The 25,209-nt window shown below is 44.2% G+C and overlaps 1 protein-coding gene across 1 annotated transcript in view; it reads left to right on the plus strand.

The window, feature by feature from the left end:
- The window catches only part of TTBK1 (tau tubulin kinase 1), a 95,571-nt gene that overhangs the window by 58,440 nt on the left and 11,922 nt on the right, over positions 1-25,209 (plus strand). The window contains exons 11-14 of the mRNA XM_010577805.1: positions 219-438; positions 4,069-4,244; positions 6,985-7,543; positions 15,884-15,907. Of these exons, the coding sequence (XP_010576107.1) occupies positions 219-438; positions 4,069-4,244; positions 6,985-7,543; positions 15,884-15,907 (979 nt within the window). The remainder of the gene's footprint in view (positions 1-218; positions 439-4,068; positions 4,245-6,984; positions 7,544-15,883; positions 15,908-25,209) is intronic.

A 25,209-nucleotide genomic window follows, 5' to 3' on the forward strand; every position in this document is an offset into this window, starting at 1 on the left:
GATGCTTTTACTGATCCATCCCACTGTCTTTGTGACTGCATGTTAGGTGGAATCCTCCTGTTCTGTTTCAGGTTGTCATATCTGGGATAAAGATGCACTGCCTGTTTTTTCAGCCTGGTAATACCCTAAAAGCTGCTAAGGAATTTCTGTGGGGCAGTGTGATAGGCCTCCTTCTTTAAGCACTGATAATTTTACCTTTCTTCTTGTCTCTTCCATAGGGTGGTTAATGTCACTCCGGTACCTGGGGACTTGCTTCGTGAGAACACTGAGGATGTCCTACAGGGTGAACATCTAAGTGATCAAGAGAATGCTCCTCCCATCCTATCAGGCCGGCCAGCGGAAGGTCTTGGTCAGACTCCAAACACCGCTTTCAATGAGGCTGAAGTTTGGGAAGAGACAGATGTGAATCGCAACAAACTCAGGATCAGCATCAGCAAAGTAAAGAACATTTATTTATTTCCTGTAGCTGTTGGTATTTAGGGCGACGGATTCATAGACTACTAGAAGCCGTGTGGACTCACTGATATAGCATCCTATATAGTGCAGCCTGAAAAGCACTGTGGAATTTCCCTGTGGAAATGGAAAATTACAAACAATTTTCTCACAGAGTAAAAGCCATTGGGATTAATTTGGATCTTTATGCAAATGACATTTTGGGGGCCAATAATGCTAGAGTGACTCTTTCGTACAATCATTATATCATTATCTAGGATCTTGATATTTCAATCAATGGAATTCTAGTTCTTACATAGCTGATACAGTATTAGAAATGTCCCAGGTTTGGAAATTATAAACCAAAATTTTATTGTGTCCTAATCTCTTGGGAAAATAAATTTCATCAGAGATGTCTTCATAAGCTGTATATTTCTACATCTGGAATCATCACTAATTTTTCTCTTCCATTTTTTTAACTTTCCTTTCTAAGGGTAGCATGATCTACAAGGAGCATCTAATGATGGTTTCACCACTGTGAAGAGTGAGAGAAACTATCACTTAATATTCTTACATTTCTGCATTCCAAGATCATATTAGACTTCTTAGCTTGCATAAAGTATACTTAGTTGGTTTTCCTCTTAGTCCCTAAGAAGTTTCTGAGTCCTTTCTTGTAAATGTTACCTAATTTCCAGGAGGCATTACCACTGAATGATGATTCCATAGTAAATGTTAAGTATGAGAATCTAGCAGTTAGTTTATTTATTAGATCAACTTACAAATTGTAAGTAAATTAGTATTTGTTGTGTTGATCTCAATTCTTATTTAAAAATCAGAATGTCACATGGCATGACATCAGTCACATACAGAATCTGTTAGCAGAGAAACCTTCATCAAACAGACTTAAAATATTATCAGGGCATATCAGATTCACTTCACAAACCTGTCTTTAATGGACATTTGTGGACTAGCATGTTCAATCTACCAGTCTTCTGGGTCTGACCAGAATTCACTTCAGTCTCTACTGGCACAAAGTTAGTCCTTCTTTCAGGACTGTAGATACCTCCACTGTCCTTAGTCTTATTAGAAAACATTATTCATGGCCAAGAAATAATCTCATCTAACTTGCTTAAAATTCTCCAGTGCAAATAATTTGGATCAATGTGTTATCTGTATGGAACACTACCAGTGGCATTCCCCAATACTGAGAATTATAAACCAAGTTCAAGTCACTTCTTCATCTCTCACTGGTAAACTGTGTGTATTCCCCTAAGTTCTCATTTGAAGGCACTTGAAATAAGAAAAGCCTGGTAGAGTGGGACAGTTCTGTTTCCACCACATACAAAAAAAAGAGTATTGCAGAAAAATCCTGGTAACTCCTATGAGTTTTTCTGTTCCTTTGAACCACCAGGTGCCTTGACGCTCTTCAGTCAGACTGAGATGTGCACAAGGGAGTCCTAAACATCCTTTTCGTGTGCTAGTTGTACATCATGTCTTAGGTACCCAGCGCTGTCATTCACAAGCCCTGTCATAACAGCAGCTAGAGGCAGGAGAGGTTTCTGCAAGATCCACAGCATGACCAGGTGACTGTCCTGCCGAGGGATATGCTATTTCTTGCCGGTTTACTGGCAAAGGAGCTTAGGGCGTTAGCATGGCAATGAACACTTCAGTTCTGACAAGCTTAGTAGCTACGCAGAAGTCTATGAAATAGAGCCCAGGGCATCATGCTCTCCAAAGCTGAAGAAGTCTGTCCTTTCTCTCTGTGAGGGTTGTTATCTTTAGTCTGACTCTTGCCTGTCCTTTCACTCTGCTAGGTTTATTATCTTTCGTCTGACTGTTCTCTGAGAGAGAATCAGTTTTTATTTAAGTCACAGTCACCACATGGAGGAAAAAAAGGAGGCTGCAGGCTTGATATGTAAGGGCACAGCTTCACCTCTGCTTGTTATCTCAGGCATCCCTTGTGTCTTCAGAACCACAAGGGCAGCTGGTGTGTAAAACACCCTTCTGCTATTCACAGCTTCACCATCCTTCATCTTCCAGTCTTGTAGCACTAGAAGTAACTCTGGCTCTCCCTGTCTTGCTCTTTGTATTTAGGTGATGAGTAGATCTTGCTATGTTTTTTCTCCCCAATACCTCTCTAAGGTCATCTTTATTTCTCTGTTCACACAGTTCAGACCTCCTTCTGTCCCACTTCTCCCATTTCTGTGCTAAGGACAGTTTCCTTGCTTACTGTCACTGACCTTTCTGGTTCTCATTCCTCCACTGGATCAAAGTTCTCATTCCGTATTTTTTGAGAAGCCTCTTCCCTCTCTCCCACACCATCCCCCAGTTCTCTGCTCTTGGATCTTACCAAGTTGCCTATTACCCTACAGTTACATCAGCACTTTGCTCCTTTCACAAATGCATTTGACCTTCCTTTGTCACTAACCTTCTGCTGGCCTGAATGGATTACAGATTAAATCATTATCATCTATTCTGCTTTTCCTGTAATGCCTGAAAGTTCTCCTCCACTCTCCCTAGCTGCAAAGGCTCATTAGTTATGCATTCCAAACCCAGCCTGGATGGTTTAGATCTGCTCATTTATGGACACTGACTGACTTGCGATAAACACAGTACACACACAAAGGCAACTGTCTTGATCAGCAGCATTTTACTGAGAAGCCTGCTTACGTTCAGAGCCTCTGGCATTAATAGAGGACAAGTGAATAGAGGGCATGTTGCAGAGAAGGGTAAACACTCACCATACAAGGAACTTGCGCTGGCACCTCAAAGCTCATCCGCACAGTGTAGCAGCTGATATTGCATGGCTGGCGGCACAACAGGGTTGAATGCAAATCCTAGACTGCTGCTGTAGCCCTTGGATCATTCTGCCTCTACGCTTTTGCCTAAGCAGGTCTCCTCTTCCAAGGGGAAGCAGCAGAGTGGAAGGCAGAAGGCAGCTGTGTTACAGTCACCTACTTTGCTCCTTTGTCTGCTGCTAAATTAAAAAAAAAAAAAAAATCAGATTCACTAAGGCCGTATGAAAACAGAAAATATGTACTGGTAGAGTATGAACAGTCAATGCTCACAAGTGTCCACGAGCGTGTTCAGGTACCTGCATGACCTTGGGTCTGTGGAAGGCTCTACAGATGTTGTGGCTGAGTATATGTCCTGGAGGACTTTGTTTAGAGGACCAAGACTTAAAAACAAAACAAAACAAAAAACCCCAAACCACCCTGGGAATTAGGAGATGGCTTAGTCATATCAAGTTCATCTGAAGTAAAAGTATGTACATTGCAATATAATGCATGGACACTGCATAGACAAATATTGACATAGATAAGCAGTTAGGGTTTGTGTATGCAGTAGGTTTGCCCATGATGACTCCTTTGGATCAGCTGTTCAGGGTAACTGAAATGCAAAGGCCACCTTGTAAAGTTGTTTAAATATTTGAATCTATTTAAAACCCATACCTTGTTTTAATACTGGGTAATTGCCAGGGCATATGGCCCCTTGCATTCCTTCAAACATTGCTTGTGTAGATTGTGAAAATGCAGCTGAAACTGTATCCTTGAAGAAAGCACAGAGCAACAGTGAGGGATGGGAAAACAATGTCTGTGGTCAGATTTTGAGGTTCTCTGTGTTTACCCCCTACAGACTCAGTGCATGGTGGAAGAGGAGCAGAGAAATGGTGTCTGCCCCAGTTCCCCTGTCCGAGTGCCTCCGGAGTCCCCTACTGCACAAGTGCGCTCCCTAAGATACCGCCGTGTGAACAGCCCTGAGTCAGAACGCCTCTCCACTGCTGATGGCAAAGCAGATCTACATGAAAGAAGGTTTGCTCATCCTCTGTAGCCTCCTACTGCTTTTAGCAGTGTCTTGTGGGTTGACTGTTGAGACCAACCTGATCACTAGATCAGCAGGCACTGGAAGTTCATTTGGGGGTGGAGGTGTTCATGAGCTTTATGATCTTTCTGACGAGACACTCATGTCTGTTAATAAGGAGAGTTAGTGGGAATGATTCTCATCCTATCCCTGGATGGGAAGAACTCCACAGATGGAAGGAGGGACATTTTGTCAGAGGGAAGGCAAAGCATCAGGTCAGAGATAATGTAAACAGTCAGAAAGCTTGTGGCTGGCCTGAGGTGGGAGGGAAGAATGGATCTTATTAGGATACATACAGGGATGCATGTATTCTGGGAGCTAGCTGGCAGGTCCTGATCTGGTGGGTTTCATTATTTCATTACTTTTCATTAACAGTAGTAATAGTATTCATTTCTCAGCATATAGCATTGTGCTGGTTTGCACATGAAAAGTACATGTTACACCCTAATTTTGAGGGTAATAGAAATACCTTCTCTCAGATCCACAGCAAAGAAATAAACAAAAACCAAGAATAATAAAAATAATGGAAAGAAGCTTTTTAAAGTGTTGCGTGCTGGAGAACACGTGTTACAAGACATAAGCCCTTCGTGGTGGTAACCCCCTTCACATCCTTTGTTACTCTGTCTTCCTCTTTCCATTGAAAGTCAGGGCATGGACTGTGGTTGCAGGACATGCTGGTGAAATGGCCCCTCTAAAAGAGGTAGGAGAGAGACAGGCCTTCTTCTCAGAGAAAATCTGACAGACTTCCACCAAGAGGAACAGTCACGAGGAGACAGTAGCTGAAAATGAAGAAGGATCAAAAAGAACTAGAGAGAGGATGAGCCCCTAGCACTACCCCCAGTTTGTTAGGTACTGTTTTATTCCGGGTGGCTGGGGGAAGCTGTAATGCTTCTCTGTAATTCAGGAAAGATTGTTTGTGTTGCTGTTAATAGTTTAGGGTTTGAATAACAATTCTTGGTTCTTGCTACCTCTTCTTTTGCTTGCTCAGAAGAAAAGCTCTTTAAAATAGGAAAGGAAAAAAGCTATATATAATAGTCAGCAACACTAGCCCTGTGTATTCACTGAATGCTTTTAACTCCTTCCTTTATTTCTCCCACTCTTCCTTGTCTACTCAGCATCATGCTAACTTAATATAGAAAATGAGCATTATCCAAACAATCCCTTTCTCCTGCCTTCTTCCCTCAACTCCTGTTTTTAAAATCAAGATCTTTTTTCATCTTCCAAGTAGCTTGAACCAAGTATGGTGCAAATATAATTCCACTCTGCCACACATTCTTCTTTTTATTCTGTTTTTGTCTTTTTACAACACAGACCTGAGTCCCAGCAGTGGGAAATTCTTCTGGCTTTCTGCAGTAAATTCTTCCACTCCCAGAGTCTCTCCTCTGCTGGGGAATAGATGAAGACATTGGCTAAATCCAGAGTTTCTTTTATTTTTTAGCAACAGCTGTTTAAAATCCAGTTCTTCACACGCAGAGTGTAGGCCATTTTGCATTCTTACTTTGCATACTTAGTGTTCCCTATTGACAGTCCTACATTTTTAAGACTTTAACAAATACAGCCTTATTTCTTTCAGATCCATCAGACAGCTTTTGCTGAGATCTTTGTTTTTGCTCACAACTTTCTCTACATCAACCTCTCATGCACGTCCTTCTCTAATTCCCCTTTCCTCGTCAAAAATTTTTCATTTTTGCTTGTAATTCTTTCCATCTCAGCTTTGACCTTCCACTGTGTTAAAGATACCCAGTTTTGTTTAGCAACCCTCACTCAATGGTCAGTCACTTCTCTGTTTCCCCTCATGCATGGGAGGCTTTTCCCAGAAGAGTCTGCAAGGCTCCTGTATGGTCCTTGTTGAAATCCTTTTGTAAAACACACTGCGGCTGTCTTTTTCTGGGCAGCGGACACTCTGGCTTTGTGCAGCAAGCTGCTAGCCTCTGTGATAGACAGAGAAGCAAAGCAAGCAGCAGGTGCAGGCCAAATGAGAAGCATGGATCGTAACACTGTGGAGCAGAAAGACAGAAGTGCCACTGGCTTTTCCAGCTGAGATGCTGCCAGGGCCATTGGGGCACAGGTTGCTTCCAGAGCCTCTTTGAAAGGTATTTCTGCATGGCTGCAGAAGCTCTGCTATTTAGACCGCGAGCCACTATAACATTCATTATACTACCCTTTGTAAAAGGATACTTGCCATATTTTCTTCCTGCTCCTCCAAAGTATTTTGGGGTCATCTATGCACAATGGGATCAAAGATTCTTGCTGGCTTCGAAGAACTCATGTGGCCGCCTTAGAGATGGCACAGTGCAGCTGAAGAGATTATAGGAGCCCAGCAGAGACACTGTTAAGTCAGATAGTAAATTTAGGATTTCGGGGTGCTTTGGTTGGTTTTGGTTTTTTTCACAAACCAGTAGAACTTAACAAAGGGGAAAGAGTATATTGGTGTTGCTGGGGGAAACTGTTTATCATCCTGTCATCTACAAAGAATAGAGATGCTGAATTGGCTGGCATACTGAACCACTTTAGGGGAACATCTTTATGCTATTTTAGGTTCTAAAGAAATATTTTTGCTTAAGCTTGTCTTTCTGAAGCGTACCAAGAAATGAGCGAGATAAACTATACAGCTTTTCTCTCAACTTTTATGATCCCTAACTTTGAGCGCAAACCTGATGTATTTTTAATGGCTTCATGTTCTGTCTTTAGATCTCGAATGGATTTACCTGGCTCTCCATCACGGCTTGTATGCTCCTCCCAGCCAGCCCAGATGCTGTCCATTGATACTGGCCAGGCTGACCGGCAAGCAAGTGGTCGGATGGATGTGTCTGCTTCGGTGGAACATGAAGCCCTCAGCAATGCTTTCCGTTCAGTGCCACTCGCAGAGGAGGAGGACTTTGATAGCAAGGAGTGGGTTATCATTGACAAGGAGACAGAGCTGAAGGACTTTCACCCAGGTGCTGAGCCAAGCACCTCTGGAACCACGGATGAGGAGCCTGAGGAACTAAGACCTATTGAAGAGGGTGAGGAGAGAAGGCGTTTGGGGGCAGATGCTGCAGTCAGGCCGAAGACGCATGATGGGCGAAGTCGGGGTATGCAGCCTGTGACTGAGGAGGACAGTTCCCACAGACATGAAGGACCTTCTCAAACAGTATCTGACAGTAAACATGAACAGCAAATAGGAAGTCCAGCCCACTCCCCCCTACATTCAGCACCAGCTATCCGACAAAGGAGACGAGAATCTGAACCTACTGGTCCTCAGAGACAGGTAAGATCCCTGGGTCTGTATCTTGTTGCCTAGCATAGCATCATCATAGGAAACCTCAGCTGTGCTGAAGAATTCTGTGATTCCAAGCATGGATGCTCTCGTGAAACTCTTTCTGACAGTGCTTGCAAATGTTGTGAACACCTTAAATGTGCTCCCTATAGCTAGTAACGTTGTCCCCTACCAAGGATACGCTGTTATCAAGGTCTTTCATCCGTTTTGGTACAGGGACAAGAGGAGAGCACAGCTGCGGTTGTGAGTATCTTTAATCAGTTCTCTTATTGCTCTCCCACAGTGTTTTGTTAATAACCACTTAGTTGTATGGAGATGTCGCTAGCAAATCTTCTCCACATAGTTTCTCAGTAGCAACAGCAGTGTTTGGCAAGAGAACACCCTCTGACCTAATCTCACACCAGCACTGGGCAGGACTGCAGCAATGCAAACCATAAAATAACTCCCTGAAACTAAACTTTCTTCTAAATACCTAATAAAAAGCTCAGAGTAACCAGCACACACATCCCGACAAATTTACTTCAGTGACTGGCATTGTTGTTACCAGGTATTTACTCACAGAAATGTTCTTTACCTACTGTGTTTTTTCCAGATAGTTGTAGAGGGCTTTTTAATTTTGGTTTTGCTTTTTTCTGTGGTCCTCTGAAGATATAAAGAAGTTCAGTTTTTAGTGGGAAGTAACTTATTAGATTACCTGGAAAAACATGATATAGTGTTAGGCTCAGAGTTCCTCTGTCATATCTAATCTTCATTTCTCAGACATTCAGAAGAAGGCTGTCCCAGAGCGTTCACTGCAAGAGACAATAAAATTGTTCTCCTGAGGGCTTTTTCTATTTTTATGTTAATGAAGATCTCTCATGCATGTGGGATCCATAAGGGTAGCAAAGAGCAGGAGAGTCTCAGGTCACGGACACAGTGATACTCTCCTACAGCCGGCGCTCGTGCAGTCGCTTGTTCCCCTCTGGAAGATGGTAACTCCATCTCCCATTCCCTCCTGAGCTTATTCTCTAAGGGAGTGTTCACTGGACTGGAGCATGTTAAAAGAACATCCCTCCATTCAGGCCTTGCCCAGATTCCTCTCTGCTCTGGATCCTGGAGAGGTACAAGAAAAAAAGGACTGTTAGTTTTGGCAGCAAAACATGAAGGATACAAGAAACTATATAAAAAGAATCAAACCAAATCCTTGCCTGCCAGGCAAGATGTTCCTTACTAAGGTGTATGAAGCTGCAGTATTTACAGGAAGGATAGAAATTCTGACAGCAGGCACTAGTGGGACTGTCCTGCTGAGCACGGGATAGTAGCAATCCACGCTTCTCACGGAGACTGTGTCCAGTTGCAAGGTTCCTAGGTAGTGTTTGCTGCATAAAGCCAATATGTTGAATGCCCCAGATATCTAGAGATTGCATAGGCGAAGTCGGCAGAGTTGGAAGGGTCTGTGTCTGAATTTGCTCTGTCTGTACACTTATTGGGCTGGTCAGTGCAAGATGTGCAAGATCTGCAAGATGCGATGAACATGGCAAGAGCCGGCAGTTAAGAACCAGCTGTAAGAGCCAGCAGGGACACTTCACTGACATATTTAGCATAGCTAAAGAAGGCTGGAGGTGCCTGCTTGGCCATAGCATGTTATACTGCTGTGTGAAATGCCTGGGGGAGTGGAGTGTGACGCCGTATGAAGGCTCCTTATCACTGCACAGTGATACTTAAAAAGCAGGCAAAACAGGTAGATTAATGCGATTGTGGGTGATCACTGCTAATACATTAGAGAGCCTTAGTTCTCCAGCAGACTGTGCATTTTTTTGCTCCTGTGCTCTGAAATACCCTTTATTTACTCCAGGGCCTAGCTTTGTACATACAGACCAACACTGGACTTCTTTGGCTGGCCAGGAATTAGCTGTGCTTCCTTTGATGTCTGGACCCTTCAGTTGCCTCTAAACACACAGCTTTGCAGTGACATTCATGTTTTTCCATTTGCTGTCACAAAACCAACTGCTAACTCTCAAAGGAAAAATGACTTGGTGCCTCAAGGAAAGCAGAAGCCTGTTCTTCTTAGGTACAGCAGAGATGGAGGGACAGTTGGTTGGGATGCTAATAAGAAGGTGACCAAGGACTTAACTAATGAAAATACTGAAGGCCTCACTAGCATTGACAGATGTTTCCTGTAGCTCAGGCTTGGGCTTCCTCTGGGTTTGATTGAAACTCTGATTAGATTGTGTGTGTGTGTGTATCTGTGTGAGAATAAATCTTCCTTATCTTTGAATATGAACTGAGCCTTTTAAGATAGGTAAAAATGTCACTAAATGCAGAACTACCATGACTAAGGTCATAGGCCTTGTTGTACTGATTTGGGATCTCATTCTGGTCTCCCGAAAACTGGTGATCATCCACTGGTGTCAGTAAAGTACTGAGAACAAATGGGTAATCCCTGCTCTAATGCTTTCTTCTGTTCCTCCATTCTCTGGCTCCAACATATAAGCCATTACTTGTTACTGGCAAAAAGACAGTGACCTCTGGATTATCAATCACAGCGTGGTTGAGGTTAGAAGGGACCTCTGGAGATCATCTGGTCCCATCCTGTGCTCCAAGATGGATCAACTAGAGCAGGTTGCTCAGGACGGTGTCCAATCAGAATATCTCTGAGGATGGAGACTCCACAACCTCTCTGGGCAACCTGTTCCAGTGTTCAGTCACCCTTACGGTAAAAAAACTTTTCCTTCTGTTTAAATGGAATTTCCTGTATTTCAATTTCAGCCCATTTCTTCTTGTCCTTTCACTGGGCACCACTAAGAAGAGTCTGGATCCATCTTCTTTTTCCCATCAGGTATTTATAAATGTCAATAAGAACCCCCCTGAGTCGTCTCTTCCCCAGACTAAACAGTCCCAGCTTTCTCAGCCTTTCCTCAAATGAGAGGTGCTCCAGTCCCTTCATCATCTTTGTGACCCTTCGCTGGACTATCTCCATGTCTCTCTTGTACTGGACAGCCCAGAACTGGAACACAGCACTCCAGGTGTGGCCTCACCAGTGCTGAGTAGTGGGGAAGGACCACCTCCCTCAACCTGCTGGCAGCGCTCCTCCTAATGCAGCCCAGGAGGCTGTTGGCCCTTTTTGCCACAAAGGCACCTCGCTGGCTTGTGTTCAGCTTAATGTCCACCAGGACCTCCAGGTACTTCTCTGTCAAACTGCTTTCTGGACAGTTGGCCCCTAGTGTGTGCTCTTCCTCCCCAGCTGCAGGACTTTGCACTTCCCTTTGTTGAACTTCCTGAAATTCCTTTTTGCCCATTTCACCAGCCCATCCAGGCACCTCTGAATACCAGCACAACCATCTGGTGTGTCAGTCACTCCTCCCAGTTTTGTATCATCTGTGAACCAGGTCATTAACGAAGCTGTTAAACAGTAGTGGCCCCAGTATCGACGCCTGGCTACACCACTAGTGACTGGCCTCTGGCTGGACTTTGTTTCCCGAAGCATAATGCTTTGAGCCCTGCAGCTCAGTCAGTTTTCAGTCCAACTCACTGCTTATCTAGCCCATATTTCATCATTTTGTCTGTGAGGATGTTATGGGAGACAGTGTCAAAAACTTTACTAAAGTCGAAATAAACAACCTCCCACCCAGTTATCTCATCACAGAAAGCTATCAGGTTCATCAGGCATGGTTTCCCCTTCATATATCTGTGCTGACTGCTCTCAGTCACCTTCTTCTCCTTCATATGTTTGGTAATGGCTTCCAGGATGATTTGCTCCATGCTCTCTGCAGGCTGACCAGCCTGTAGTTCCCTGAGCTACCCTCGTTTAGAGCTCAGATGTTTGTTCAAATATGTGAATCTGTTGGAAAAAAAGATATTGTAGTACAAGTGTGAGGGATGGTGGTGTCCTCATGAAACTGTGTGGGTGTAAGAGGGAACACAGTATGAACAGATGCTGCTGTGGGTAAAGTCAAGTACAGAGGAGGCTCTGAATACCCTGGGGGAGTTTCTGACCCAAATATTCTCACATATTAGATATCTCCCAGTTTCAGCTGACAAGAAGACAGCTGCAGTGGAGCATAGACCTCATGGGAAGCCCTGGTATAAAGGGAAAACAGGTCTGTCATGAAACTTTATGTCCTGCTCAGGCCCTTCTGTCTGTGCGCTGCTCAGTGCAGCACCAGGCACCCAGCAAGCTGTTTAACAGGGCTCTTAGGGTTTACTTCAATGTATGCATTTCAGGAATGTACTAATAAATCTCTGCTTATTTTTATGCATTAATGTGCAGATAAAGCTACAGAAATAGCTAAAAATGAGTGGAAAAAAAGGCTGAACCTGCACTTCTGTTTACATATTAATCCTGACATAGGATTGCTGTTATTGTTGGAAACTATTTATATCCACACCTAGGAATACAATTTAAAAACCTGTCAAGTTCTTAAATATGCTGGGTAAATTCACTGACACTTGGCAGAGACAGCAACTTACTGCTGCCCTCTGTGTTGGAAAGAAATACAAATGTTCATTCGTTTATGAGTTTTAGCAATTACTTCTGACTGTAGGTCCGTGCTTATAGGTATTTCTTGACTCTGAATCTCCTTTGCTGCTAGTGCAATTGGCATTGCACAAAATGTTTTGAGACTTGCCTGCCTAAAACATGCCTGTCCAAATGATGCCACATCTAAAAAACACAAGAAAAGTGAAGCAATAGTGGGAGATCATATTAACTCTTCCTTACCTATTCTTGGATATATTCTGCAGAGTTCAGAGAGCATTTTGCTTACACTATGTCTTACAGTCCCATCTCCCAGAGCCAAGAGTTCATCTTTTAGAGAAGGTCCCAATGTGAAAAGGCACTGGTGTATTTCCTCACCAAGTTAGCTGTGTAGTTAGAATCAATCTTAAAAAAATCTCCCTTGGTGCTATATTAGGCCTCTTTTCTCCCACAGCCAGCCTTCCACAACCAGGAGAATGCCAAAAATGAACTTATTTAAAGTTGTCCATGTCTTGACCCTGAGAGGGCAGCAGCTGTGGAGCTTATAAGTCCTTCCCAGCCATACCCCACCGTTGGCATCTTTGCTGAGAGATCACGCAAGCATATTCGGCATGAAGACCTGTGTCGGTAATACCATGGGTAAGACAGGAGGCAGTCAGAAGCACATTGCGCAGGCTTCCTGGGCCAGCTTCACCTGGGAGTCCAACTTTACCTATAATAACTGGTTTTCTTCTGTGGAAAACTGTGCTGAGACCCTCACTGAGCCAAGAAAATATTCTCTGTTCTGGTGCTGAGCCCACGGGTGCTCCCATGCTCCTGAACTTCATCATTGCCTCATCTGAGGGATGCTATAGTTGTGACGTTGCCCAATACCCTTGGGAATAGCACAGCTGATCAGAGGACAACCACTTCAGCAACCCCAGTATGCTGTTCTCTTCCTCCATTGATTTAAGTTGGTAATGATTATTCTTTAGAAAGGGACACAGAGACACAGGAGAGGGCTGCCTCACTACAAGGACAGGGCTCCAGCATTTCGGGTGATCCGTACTGCCTCTCTGGTTCATGTGGTGTAGAGCCCTGGGTTGCCCTGGGTCTGTTACCTGGAGGAATTCTGATTTGCACTGAGGACTGAAAGCTGAGCAGGGCTTTCTCTGGGTATTAGTTTGGGCCCGGTGGCCTCTGTGGCCCCAGACCCTGGAAAAGTAAGAAGGGAAATCTTTGTCCCTCCCAGAGTGCCTATAGACAGCAGGAGGAGAGGACAGAAACTACAACTTCACTGGCTCTGAGGCAGAAAGAAGAAAAGCTGGGCTGAAATAATAGAGCAACAGGTAGAAGCAAAACACAGCAGGCCCTCAGATTTATAACCCTGGGCAGAAAAGGTAGGCTGGGGGAAGAAGGCAGCAGGAAAAATGAGATATGAAAAGGTGCTATGGGTCTTGGTTTGCTTTCCCTTCTACAGCATCGTCTGTGGGCTGCTCTGAGGGTACCTGAGGGACCATTTCTCAGTGGTGAGAAATGGGCGTTTGCAGAAGAGGGGCAGACTCTCATTGCCCCTCACTCGGTGTAATTCCCCTTGAGCTGCACTTGGTGCCCGTTGTAGATGATGCAATTCTTTGACATTGAGCTCCTCCGGCTTCCCTCTGCATGAGAAGAGCTTGCCAGCAGATGGAGAAGGGTGTATGTAGAGTTGGCGTCTGTCCCATACGCTCTTTAGATTCAGGCTCCCTGTCCATCCATGTGTTAGGAATAAAGGATCAGCAAAGGGTGATACTATAAGAGAAGTAATGCTCACATATGCTCGTTATAGATATACAGGTCACAACAATGAAAACCTTAAGCTCAGTAGAAATTCCTAATTACATTTTATATCTTTAAAATATGTTGAGCTCTATCAACATCACATTTTTCTGGCACTTCACATGAGAGGTGTCATACTACTCCTGTCCAAACAAGAGCAGAACAGGCCTGATGGAACGTGGTTCAGCCTGACTGCGGCCAAGGGCAAAGGGCTAAAAGGGGGCAGCACCTCCAGCGCTGACCGTGTAGTTTAAGCATTAGAGCATCAGTGAAGAAAAGTGGCGTGTCTGTAACCTCAGCTTCAGCCAGGAGGCAGCAATACCTAAGTGTGCTTGCTGGTGGGGTGTTGCAATTTGCCCCTTCATGGCCTGGGCAAGTTCCTTGGTCCTGTGCTGTAAAGGAGGTCCATTTGGGTAGTTGGAGTGATCCTTTTTGATCTGAGAAGTCTTTACCATGTTGGGATAATACATACATTGGAAATTATACAATATGCTGAGCCCAAACATGGAGAAAAAAAGTAGTAATAAGAATTCCAGTATACTTAGTTGTGCAGCCTGCAAACAGTGCACCCAAGACTGAATTTCTACACCATCTACGCAAAGAAGAGAATATGACAAATTAGAGCTGCTGTCTAGAATTTGTCTCTCTCAAATACTCTGTATGACAGCATTACATTGTTATTATCTAAGAGTCTGATCTATGCAGTGACACGCCGTACTTTTAGGACTGTGAATAATTGCTTTTCACATTTAATGCCCACCACAAGCTGAGTAGTTCTCAGACGCTTATGAAGATAAGATACCTGCCTCAAAGCACTGCAGAGATATTGAAGGTGACAGGAAAGAGATGAGACTGGATGGAGTTCAGCTCTTTTTCTCATATCATTTGCAAGGGCAACATCTCTTGTAAGGTAAGGAGGGCAGTGTTGGCTTAAGAAAATAAAATGTTGCCTTTTCACATTTCCCAATTACATTTTGAATCCTGCAGAGACTTACTGAAAAGAAATGCAGCACAAGGAAAGGAATGGATTTGAAAGGAAAAACAATTCCAGGAAAAATGGTCTGGTTTTGGAAATTGAGGTTGCTGACCCCTGTGAGGGTGCTAGTTTCAGAGCAGAGGTAGAAGGGGGAGGAAGGGCTTAGCATTTTCAGGGTGAAGAATCTGAAGTCATTCCTGTAACGCCTTGCTCTTCCATTCAGTGCGTACAGGGAAGGTAGGGACTGTGATCTCCTCCTGGCACAAGCTGTCCTCTGTGAGTATACTTCCCTCCCTCTCCCGGCCATCCCAGCATCACAGAAGCAGAAAGGGGACCTAAGAGTGCCTCTTCTCCTCATGGCCTCCCGTGGCTCTGTGTTTTGAATTTCTCACTGAAAGGAGAATTATACTCTGCCTGCCTTTCCAGCTGCTGCTTATACTCCACTTACCCAAACTGGAAGCATTAACGCTCCCCCAGCAGGTACTGAGTATAAAAGTGTATTGGGAGGCCGGCAGTGTAAGTGTGGGAAAAGGAAAAGTCCACTAACAGCCCCCAAAGTTGCCTTTGCAAATCCCTGGACCAAGTTTTAGTAAGACTCCTTGAAAGAGCCCCTGAGAATCCCTCACTTTTAAATACCTATAATCATTTTAGCACCATTTAGGTGTTTCACCTTTTCTCGTACGCGTGGTTTCCAAGTGCGTTCAGAGTTTGACCGTTACCTGTAGGCGAGATGTATGAATAGCCTGATGACGTGCCAAGATGAGCGATGCCAGAGGAACAGAGAGGTGAGGCGTGTGGCCTGAAGAGCCAGAGGAGGGGACTGACGTAGCGGAGCCCGACACCCCTGGTGTCGCTCGTGTCCGCGTGTGGCTGGGGAGAGCATGGCAGGCCCCCTGTAATGGCAGGCTCCCGCGGTGCCCGTAGGACCCCCGGGAATTTATAGACGCAGAGCAGTAAGTACGCCCCGCGTAGAGCAAAAGCATTTTTCATCCGCCAGCGAAGATGTCCGCAGCATGCGCATCGCAAACCAGGGGCGAGTCAAGTCTTTGCCTGACACCTTTTCCTCCACTCTTCTTGGTCTTTTTCAGTTGGAGGAGGACAGGCCTTCTCAGCACTCCCTCCCGAGGTACAGCCCCCTGAGAAGACTGGCGTCCTCCGTTTTCTCCTCCTCAACCCTGGAGACAGAACACTACCCTCACGTTGGTGGCACTTTCATACAGCGCAGCCGTTCAGCGGAGAGCAGTCCCGTACGCATGCCCCACCGCAGGCACATGCCCCTCACGGCAGGAAACCACAGACTCATGCCTTCCGTCCTCCGCATTTCCAGGTCCCAGCTCCAGCAGGTGTGGGCCCGCTTCACACACAAAACATAGCCTGTTCAGGGAAGCAGCAGCCTCCATAATGCAATAATAGATCCCACCTGCCCACAGTGTGTCACCACTTTAATGCAATATTGAATCCCAGACAACACATGGCCTAAGGTACTGTAACTTCCAAAGCCCCTGCAACCAGACCCCGCAGAGACTGAAAACATCTGCCTTTCTAAGCCTCCCAGCAGCCTGGGCGAGGGGCGGCAGCGCGGCCGAAGATGAGAACGCGGATGGTGAACGTGCGATGTGTGAAAGAGGTGGATGCCAGGGCCCGTCTCAGAGACTCGCTCGCGCGTCCCGCCGCCTCGGGGGTAGGAAGGGCAGGGCTGAACACGTGCCATCGAGCCACAAACGTTGTCAAATTATGGCTGGAGCGGAGAGACCGCGGAGGTATCGGCAAGCGTTACCTTCCCCCCGGGGCAAAGCGGTTCAGACGTCTTTGTTGGTATCTTACGCTGGGCCAAATCTGCAGGCGGTTTTACTCCATCTAGATGTAGGCAGACTCCCACTGGAAGCTCACCTGAGGCAGGACCTCAGGATTTGTCCCTCTTGTGGAGTTACGATCATGTATCTCTTTGTTGCTTTGGCTTTGGAAATCCCCTTGCTTTCGTTGCAGTTTGGTTTCCATGCAGCGACCACATATTTCTGTCTCTCTGGCTTTTGCCTCTGTTACGTGACAGCGGACCTGTTTGTCTGCTCTCCACTCCTAAGCTGCTCCAAATCTGCCTGCCTTCCCCCAGAGGCGCTGACTGTCAAGAGTTGGATAGCAAGAATTTTCTTACTGATCCAGCTGTATATTACACTGTTTCTAAATTCCAGAAATTTTAGGCACCTGCAGCTTCTCAGTGGCAGAGCAGCCCTGCTTCTTGGCCTTGCTTGGAAATGCCTGTGATAACAGAGTTCACTCGAGAAATAAACTGGCCTCAGCACTTGGTGTACAGAGCCCCTGGAGCCCTTGACTAAAACTGACTTAAATCTCAGAGGAAAAGGGAGATCAAAGTTAATTTAAATTGTCAGAAGTATTTCCCGGGTTTGCAGGGATATATTGCCCTTCTCAGTATAGCTGCAGTGTAAAACACCAGGCAGTATGAAGACCTTCTGTAGTTAAGTGAATGCAGTAACTGACTTTTATTGAAATGAGCCCTTGGTCTGGTCTTTTGGGAGAAGAGGCAGTATGGATGTTAGGGTTAAAGGAGAAGGGGTCATTGCTGGTGCTCAGGGCTTCAGGAAAGTGCGAGTCCAAAGTAAAATACTCTGCAGAAAGTATATAAGCACAGGATACAGACAAGAAAAGGTATAGAAAGCTCAGGCAGATGTGAAAATGGCATGGGATAAGTATGGGTTTTGGAAGAAAGTTGTGACACGGAGGGATTACTGCATAGGTAGGGTGTTGCCCTTGCAGTTACAATGAACGCTTCCTTCCAAACACTGATTGCTGTAGGTGTATCTGCCCTGCCTGAGGCTCCCTTAATATCAGAGTCACCCTTCCATAAGCAACCCCAGACGCTGCAACCCCAGACGGGTGGGTGATGCTTTCTGAAGCTTGTAGGACCTGGCCCGGTGGGTCTGCATGCCGCAGGACATCCCACAGAGCATCCCGGTGGGTGCGGGGATGGAGATGGAGGGGTCAGCACACCCTCCTTGAGAAGACTGAACGTAGGCATGACCAGTCTCTTCCCACAGTCATTCTTGAGTCAGTGACATCAATTTCTTTTTGATTTGCCCCAAGAACGTGAGTGAACAGGACACTTCACTGCCCAGCCAAAATTTTGATCTGCAATTTGTTGATCAGTTTTATTTTTAAAAAAGGCTCTAGGCCTTGCCAGAAAAACTTGGACTGAATTAACCGGTAGCCTAATCCTATTTGGCAGTTCTTCTCTTGTCAAGCGCAGAAACCAGAAAGAGCAAGGCTTTGCTTTTCTCAAAATGACATGAGAAGGGATTTCCTTAAGCAGACTCTGCTCTGATGTTATTTTTTCCATGTTCAGTAGAGACTTTAATAGAACAGCAGATGGCAGAGAAAATGGAATTTGTGAAAGAAGTAGATTTAAAATCAGTAGCTCTTAATAATTTTTAGTTCATAGTCTCCAAAACACTGATGTTCACTTTTCAAGGTCAATTTTAGGAACAAAAATCTCTGCTGTTCTGTTTTTTAGAAAACAATTTTTAGTTTTGCCAGTGAGAAAAGGGAACAAACAGGATAACTGGGTATTTATAAACTCTAACCTGCCCGTTTCAGACAAAAACGATGACTAGCCAGTAAGTAGCTCCATACATGAAATTTAAAGGGCAGTAATCTATCTAATGCTACTCATCATGGTTATATATAGAACTGTTCTTGCCAAGTAAACTTGATACTGTTCTTCTAAGTTCGAAAGTCTGATTGGTAAAGGTGGTTGATTTATATAGACTTCAGTAAGACTTTCTGCTAGTTAAATTATTAATAAATTGAAAACCAACTAACCAAACAAAACATGTTTATATGTTGGTATGTCTTACAAGTGGGGATGTTTCTCATCAGGACTCCTGATCTCCCGCCCTTAGCTCAGCACTATTCTTTGCCTTTAGTGGCTGTCAAGAAGAAGAAAGAAATCACTGAGGAGGAAGTTTGCAGTGACAGGAAGATGGGTGGCTTGATAAAATAGTACTGGCAGGCCAGCTCTGCAGAAAGATCTGGATCGCTTGATAAGTTGCTTGCATTCAAACTAATTACTGCATTCAGCCAGGGACAAGGTCATGTTTTGAGTACGAAGAATATAGGTCACACGCACAGAGTGGGAGAAACTGTGCCCTGGGAGGTGCTGTCTCCCAAAATGAGGTGGGAGTTTAGGGGAAATAATTAGCTGCATGTAAGTTCTCATTATGCTGCTATAGCAAAAAAAAAACCAAACAAAAAACCTATTCTTTGATGTATCAGCAGGAAAATGAAGATGTGAGCAGAGGGGAGATCTTTTGTACTGGTGAGATCACTACCAGACATCATATCCAAGTCTTGTATGGAAATTTTTTTAAAAGATTTTCAAAACCTAAAAAAGCAGAAGCAATACAAGAGTTGTTTGATTCTGTAAAACCTGCCTTGTAGAATGAGCTTGAAGAAGTGCAGTCTGTCATTAAAGACAAAACTAAAAAGTGACATGATTGCTGTTAGGAGTACCTGCCTGAACAGAACAAGACGGGTTTTTAATCTGCCAGGCAAAGATAAGGGTCTAGGTGGAAGATAAAGTAACAAAGGTCAAACTAGAAGATGCTCATTTTAAAGACATAGGTGGGTGGTAAGCCACTGAAATACATTTTTAAAAGACATTGAATTCTTTACTGTTCAGATTCTATAAGGTGGGATATTGATTTCTAAACCAATCCTGTTAAACCATCAAATTTGGGCTCTACACCAGAGTAATTGGACATGTTGCTGTTGCCTGGGTTTTATGGGAAGTTTTATTTCATGATCAGTATGGCTTTTACAATTTAATTCTGAAGAAATTAATTGGTGCTAATGGCTGGTATCCTGATGTTACAGTCGTATGCAAAGAGTATTAAAAATAGTCAATTTGCAGATTTTTTTAACATCTTCATCTAATGCTGTAATAATTACTATGGAATCCACACATTGTTGAGGAACAGTTGGCAAATTAAGAAATGTGAAAATAGCTCTCTTTTTATATATATGGAAATGTAATAAATTAATATTAAAACTAGTTACAGTGCAATTCTGAAAAACCTCTGCAGGTTACATTTATATTGCATTTATTTATTGTGTTTTGTTTACAATGACTGCAATTATAAATGTAAATATGTCCAAAATCAGTTGGAAAAAAAAAAAAAAAAAAACAACCAGAAAGCTCAAAGGAAGTGGCAAGCAGCCATTTCTCATTGAAGTCTGCACTTTTATGGTCAAGTTAGGGGAACAGAAGTGTCGGTTCTCTAAGTGGTACCCTCCTATCCCCACCCCATCCCATCGAGCCCTTTCAGCCCTTTCTCCTGTGCCAGTGCCGTGTTCATGTGGCTGCATGGACCTGTACGGGGAGAAGGAAAGTTGTTTTCAGCTTTGGTTCATTTTCCTGCTTTGGTTCACTGTTCATTTGCACAACTGACAGCACTGGCAAGCCAGGGTCAGCAGGGAAAAAAGCGACTGATGGAGGGCTGTTGACATGAAAAGTGATCATGGGGCTATGGGCTGAAAAGTTAGTTGCCCTAGTTATTTTTCCTCTTATGTTTGATAAGGTTCCTTAAATTCTTCATCTGGGGTAAGTCAGTGTAAATCAACACTAGTGAAATAAAATTCCCTTTCAGCATCAAACTCTTAGGCAAACTGTGTTCATCAGAAGGATCCAAGAACAGGGTTTGCATCCTGAAAGAGACGTTCTTGTTTTTACTTCCCATTGTACATAGCACTTGTTCTCCTCAGAATCCAAAAGGAGGACTGAAATGAGCATTTGCCACTCCTTTACAATACAGACATCATTAGCATCCGAAGGACAGGTAGCTGTTGCTAGGATCTCATGCTGTACTTCAGTGAGCAGATGCACATCGATTGTATATACGTACAAAAGCCATCCTTTTATATCTTGGTCTCTTGGCTCCTTTCACCTTCTTTCTATGCAGAATGGGAGATGTTTCCAATTTATCACTCTCTCCCCAGACTCCTTCCCACAGGAAGGAGCTAATGAGATGTGATTTCTGTGAAAACGTTACTGTAAATGCTTGGGTTGAGCTAGCATGAATTGGGTAAATGTAGTTATCCAGCAGACATTCACTTTCAGTGAAGAAGGTTTTGGTGGGAGGGGGTTGGCTGAAAATAAGCTATACTGACAAAGGTGCGATTTTGCAGATGCCAATGCATCTGCGTTAGGAGTAACCTGTTGATACACCCATGTTGACAAAGACCCTGGTGTGAACCTGACTTTGTCCACCATTCCCATACTTTTTTGCCAGTTTTGAGGGGCAGGTAAGTGGAAGAGTTAACGTCGCATCACCTCTTTCACTGTTTAAAGTCTCTTTTGTTACAGTGATGACAGAATGTAAGATAGAAATGCCCTGTAAGGCAGCTGTATGGGTGATATAATCCCATCCTTATGCTACCTCTTCACGATGAAAAGTATCTCTTGCTCTTCCACTCCTTTTTTTTGTTGTGGGTCTGAACCTGGACATTGTGATGGTCAAGGCTACTGCAAGACTGGTGCTCTGACAGGGACAAACTGGTTCAGAAGTTGTATTTGTTGGGCTAAGTGTCTTTGTGGATCCTAGAGACTTCCAACCTGGACTGATGCTTTCCTTTCCGCATGACAGATGTTGACTCCAAGACCTTTCCTACAGCTCTTTTCCTGTAGTTCATGGGGTGATTCTTTAAGGATCCCCAAGGACAGAGGCAGATCAGCCCACCTCTCAAATCCTGTGTCCAAATGACTTTTGAGGAGTGTATAGGAAGCTGCTCTAGCTTTCAGTTAGTAGGTGCTCAGCCGAGGGTGAGAGTTTGAGCGCACCTTCTCCCTTCCAGTGCTGGGAGGCAGTTGCCACCTCCCCAGTACAGGCTGAAGAAGCTGTACTTGAGCAGTTGCCCTCCAGACTGGATTGAGATAAAGCAGCTGACTCCAGGACTAGCTGGCATTCTCCTCTGGGATCTCATCCATTGCTCCGTAAGCGGAGATATTGCTGCTCAGCTGCCACCCAGTTAGCTTATGTTTAAATACTAATCTGGGTGCAAGAACAACAGCAGTCAGCTGTAGCCCTGAGCTGTTGGTAGGCTTCACGTACAATGTGATGAGGAGGCAGAACCCCCTCATCTTCACCTCACTGCTTAAGAACCTCTCTTGGATCTAGTTGCCTCTTTGTTCCCCTTTGCCTATCCCATCTCTTCCCCATATGGCAAAACTCTTTCTAGTCCCCCCTGGTTGCCAGTGCGTGTCCCACTCCATACGTTCACGTGCCCCTGTGGTTTAACCTCCGTTGCCAACCCTGGTGTCTCATCCCTCGCATCCTTATTGCATCCCTGGGTACCTGCACAACCTCCTGCCTTTGCCATTCCCAAGAATATGCGAGGCTTGCCTCCTGCACCAGTTTCCTACCCATTGCCTATCTCATGTTGCACCATACCGTCCCTGTAGCACTTTGATCAGCCTCTTGCCTTCCCTCTCTCTGATTTCCTTGGAGGAAACAGTGAAAAATGGCACATTTTGGCACTTGGAGCGGTCTCAGCTCTACATGGAGTCTGTGTGAGGAATAGTGATCGTGTTGTTTAAAGGCAGTTTGATTTCAAAGGTGATAATGGAAGATACCCTCCATTTTCAGGACAGTTTCACGAGTTTCAAATCCTGGAATCCTTAGGATTTAGCAAATTCCCCCAGATTATTGTGTACATGAGCAGCTAAATTTAGAGAGCTGGCAATGCTCTTTCCCTTAAGACACAGCTACCATCTGTGATTGCAAACCACGTAAACAACACTTCTATTGTCGTGAGCTTGTCTCTAAGTTCCATTTCAATTGGTGCCTGGTCTCTGTGGGTGAGAAAATGTCTCAACTCCAGTTGCTGTCCCCATTCTCCAGCCTGGGAGTTGGGGGTGGGAGGAATCCAAATACAAACAGAAAGAAATAGGGTATTTCAAACAGCTAGGACAGGGCAATTTTGAGTGCAACAGAGCTGACACTTTGTTCATTAATTGTAAACTTTAAGGCACTGGTGTTTCCTCTCATTGCCTGTCTTATCTGGAGGTATCACAGAGTGGTGGATTTTTACCTTGAGGACTGGTGTTCTTCACTTTGGCACATGTAATGACAGTTATTCCCTTATCTAGCCTGTGTCACTGGCATTAGGCCATCAAAATATCTTGTTGTTTTAAACAAGCTCCGTGTTTCTTCTGCGATCCCATTTGGCAGCTAGCTCTCCCAAGCTGCTTCTGCGGCAGTCAAACCTGGGTGTTAGATGAGAAGGCAGTATGCCTTTAAGAACCAGTCAACAATCTTTTTTCCTTTTTGAGATGAAAAAAATCAATTTTTGATATCTCTTTTTGCATATAGGACTTCTGGAAAGAGGCCAACTGTTTCAAAGTGATCAGCGATAATAAGCAAAGGCGTCCTCAACAGCTTCCCTAGCCTGCTCACGAGGCAGAGAGGTTGAGTGACTCTTCAGTAGTTGGGCTGCGTTTCTTTTCCAAAGGTGACTCTAAAGCCAGTTAACATACACCTTCTTTTCTAACTCCTGTAGGCTGTGAGCACTTCAGGATGAGAAGCAAAACAAATGTCATTTGGGATGTTTCTCTGCTCCATGCTTCAAACATTTCTTCCAAAGGGTTTACTTTGGCGTGTTTAACTACCTCATTTGTCTTTTGTTTCGGTAGCATCACCAGGCTTTGGTACCATCTTTATCACTGGCTACACTGCCCCAAAGTGTACGGCCTCTTCCGAGAGACTTGATAATTTGTTTTGTAGTAGAAGCGTTCTGCGGTCAGGTGGGAAACCAGGGCAAACACGTCAATTTAGCCTTTCCAGAGTTTATTCAGAAACAATACTAATAGTCACAGTACTCCTGCTTTCCTATGGCCTCTTAACCCAAAAGATCCCTAAGTGCTTTATTTTTCCTGTGAGTCACTTCCCTGCTGTTTCACGTGCAGGACCGCTGGAGGAAGTCAGCAGCAAATAAAGCATTTTCAGAACATGTCAGGATGAAGCCAGAAGTGAGAGTTTGATTGCACAGAGAGCATTTCAGGAGGCAGAATATTATTTCATGATGCGGAAATTGTCAGGACAGTGGGTGGGACCTATATATACCAAATATAACAAATATCATTGAGACATTTCTTTGACTGCAAATCACCAGGAACTTCACTTGCTCTCTCATGTAAAAATGCACTATTTGAATCTGGTGCTGTGATCCTATGTAAATAAATTAAGGCAAGAAAATACAACCATTGCTAGTTTAGTCCTGTATTGTAAAATAGCTCAACAATAGGATGCACTGTGAGACTGAAGATCAGAAAGCATGGAAAGATGTGTTCAGTCTTTTTCCTGTTTTCTAATGTCCTTCATTCTCACACCTCCATCATTTAATCTTCCATGATGTGTATATGTGGAACTTGGCAGCAGCACAAGATTATTCTTGAAAATACAAGGAGATTTTCTACTTCTCATCTGGAGGGATTGGTGACAGATACCCACCATGTTTGTCCAGTGGGTCTAGCATCTCTTCCTTAGCCTACGTGGAGTCTCCATGATATCCAGTCACATTCGTATTACAGCCACATAATACGGCGTCAATGACTTAATTTATTTTTATTGTAAACTGCTGGGTTAGATGAATGACACATTTTATTAATGGTTGTCAGTGGAGATTTATTCACACCACTCTCAGAACTTTACCTGGAGCTGAGACCGTTTTGCGACTTTCACATTGAATAAGAAAGGGCTCTTTTATCCCAATCTATTTAAAAGAGAAGCTTTTGTTTTTATTTTTCCTCTTTTGTTTTTCCTTTGGTAACAAATGGGAAAAAACTATTTGGAGATAGCTATTGTACATTTGTCTAGCTCTGCTTGGCAGTAACAGATGGGCTTCGAGGGGCTAGCTGAAGAAAATAAATTTGCATTTCCTAGCAGACAAGGTCTGAAGCCTTGAAAATCATGGATGATTTGCAAATCCCTAAACTCCTGTTAGTGTTTATAGTGAATAAATTGCCCCAGATGTTTCTCAGCTGGAGAACATGGGGTGCTTTTCTTCTTGACCTACTTCCCCTGTAGTTGCCAGCCCTCCCCAGAGTGACTAGAGGAGACAACAGTTTCTGGAGAGACTGACCAAAATAAGCCAGATGCGCTTCCTGATCTCACTTTTGTCCCCAGGGTGGTGTTGGGATGCTTTTTGCTGGAGCTTCCATTTCTGATTGTATGTATGTATGTTTATATGTGTTCATGACCCACACGTGGAGTGTGAACGGCCACACGTGGTCATGCCTTACAGAAGCATTTCTGGGCCAGTAACGGGCCACTTTGCACGCATCCAAGTGCTCAAAAGGCTGTTGCAAAGAACAAATCTCAATCAGTTACAGAAAGTATCCTCGTGGTGTCTGGTTCAGAT

This window comes from Haliaeetus leucocephalus, unplaced genomic scaffold, assembly GCF_000737465.1.
Source record: "Haliaeetus leucocephalus isolate CR32 unplaced genomic scaffold, Haliaeetus_leucocephalus-4.0 Scaffold577, whole genome shotgun sequence".
NCBI lineage: Eukaryota > Metazoa > Chordata > Aves > Accipitriformes > Accipitridae > Haliaeetus > Haliaeetus leucocephalus.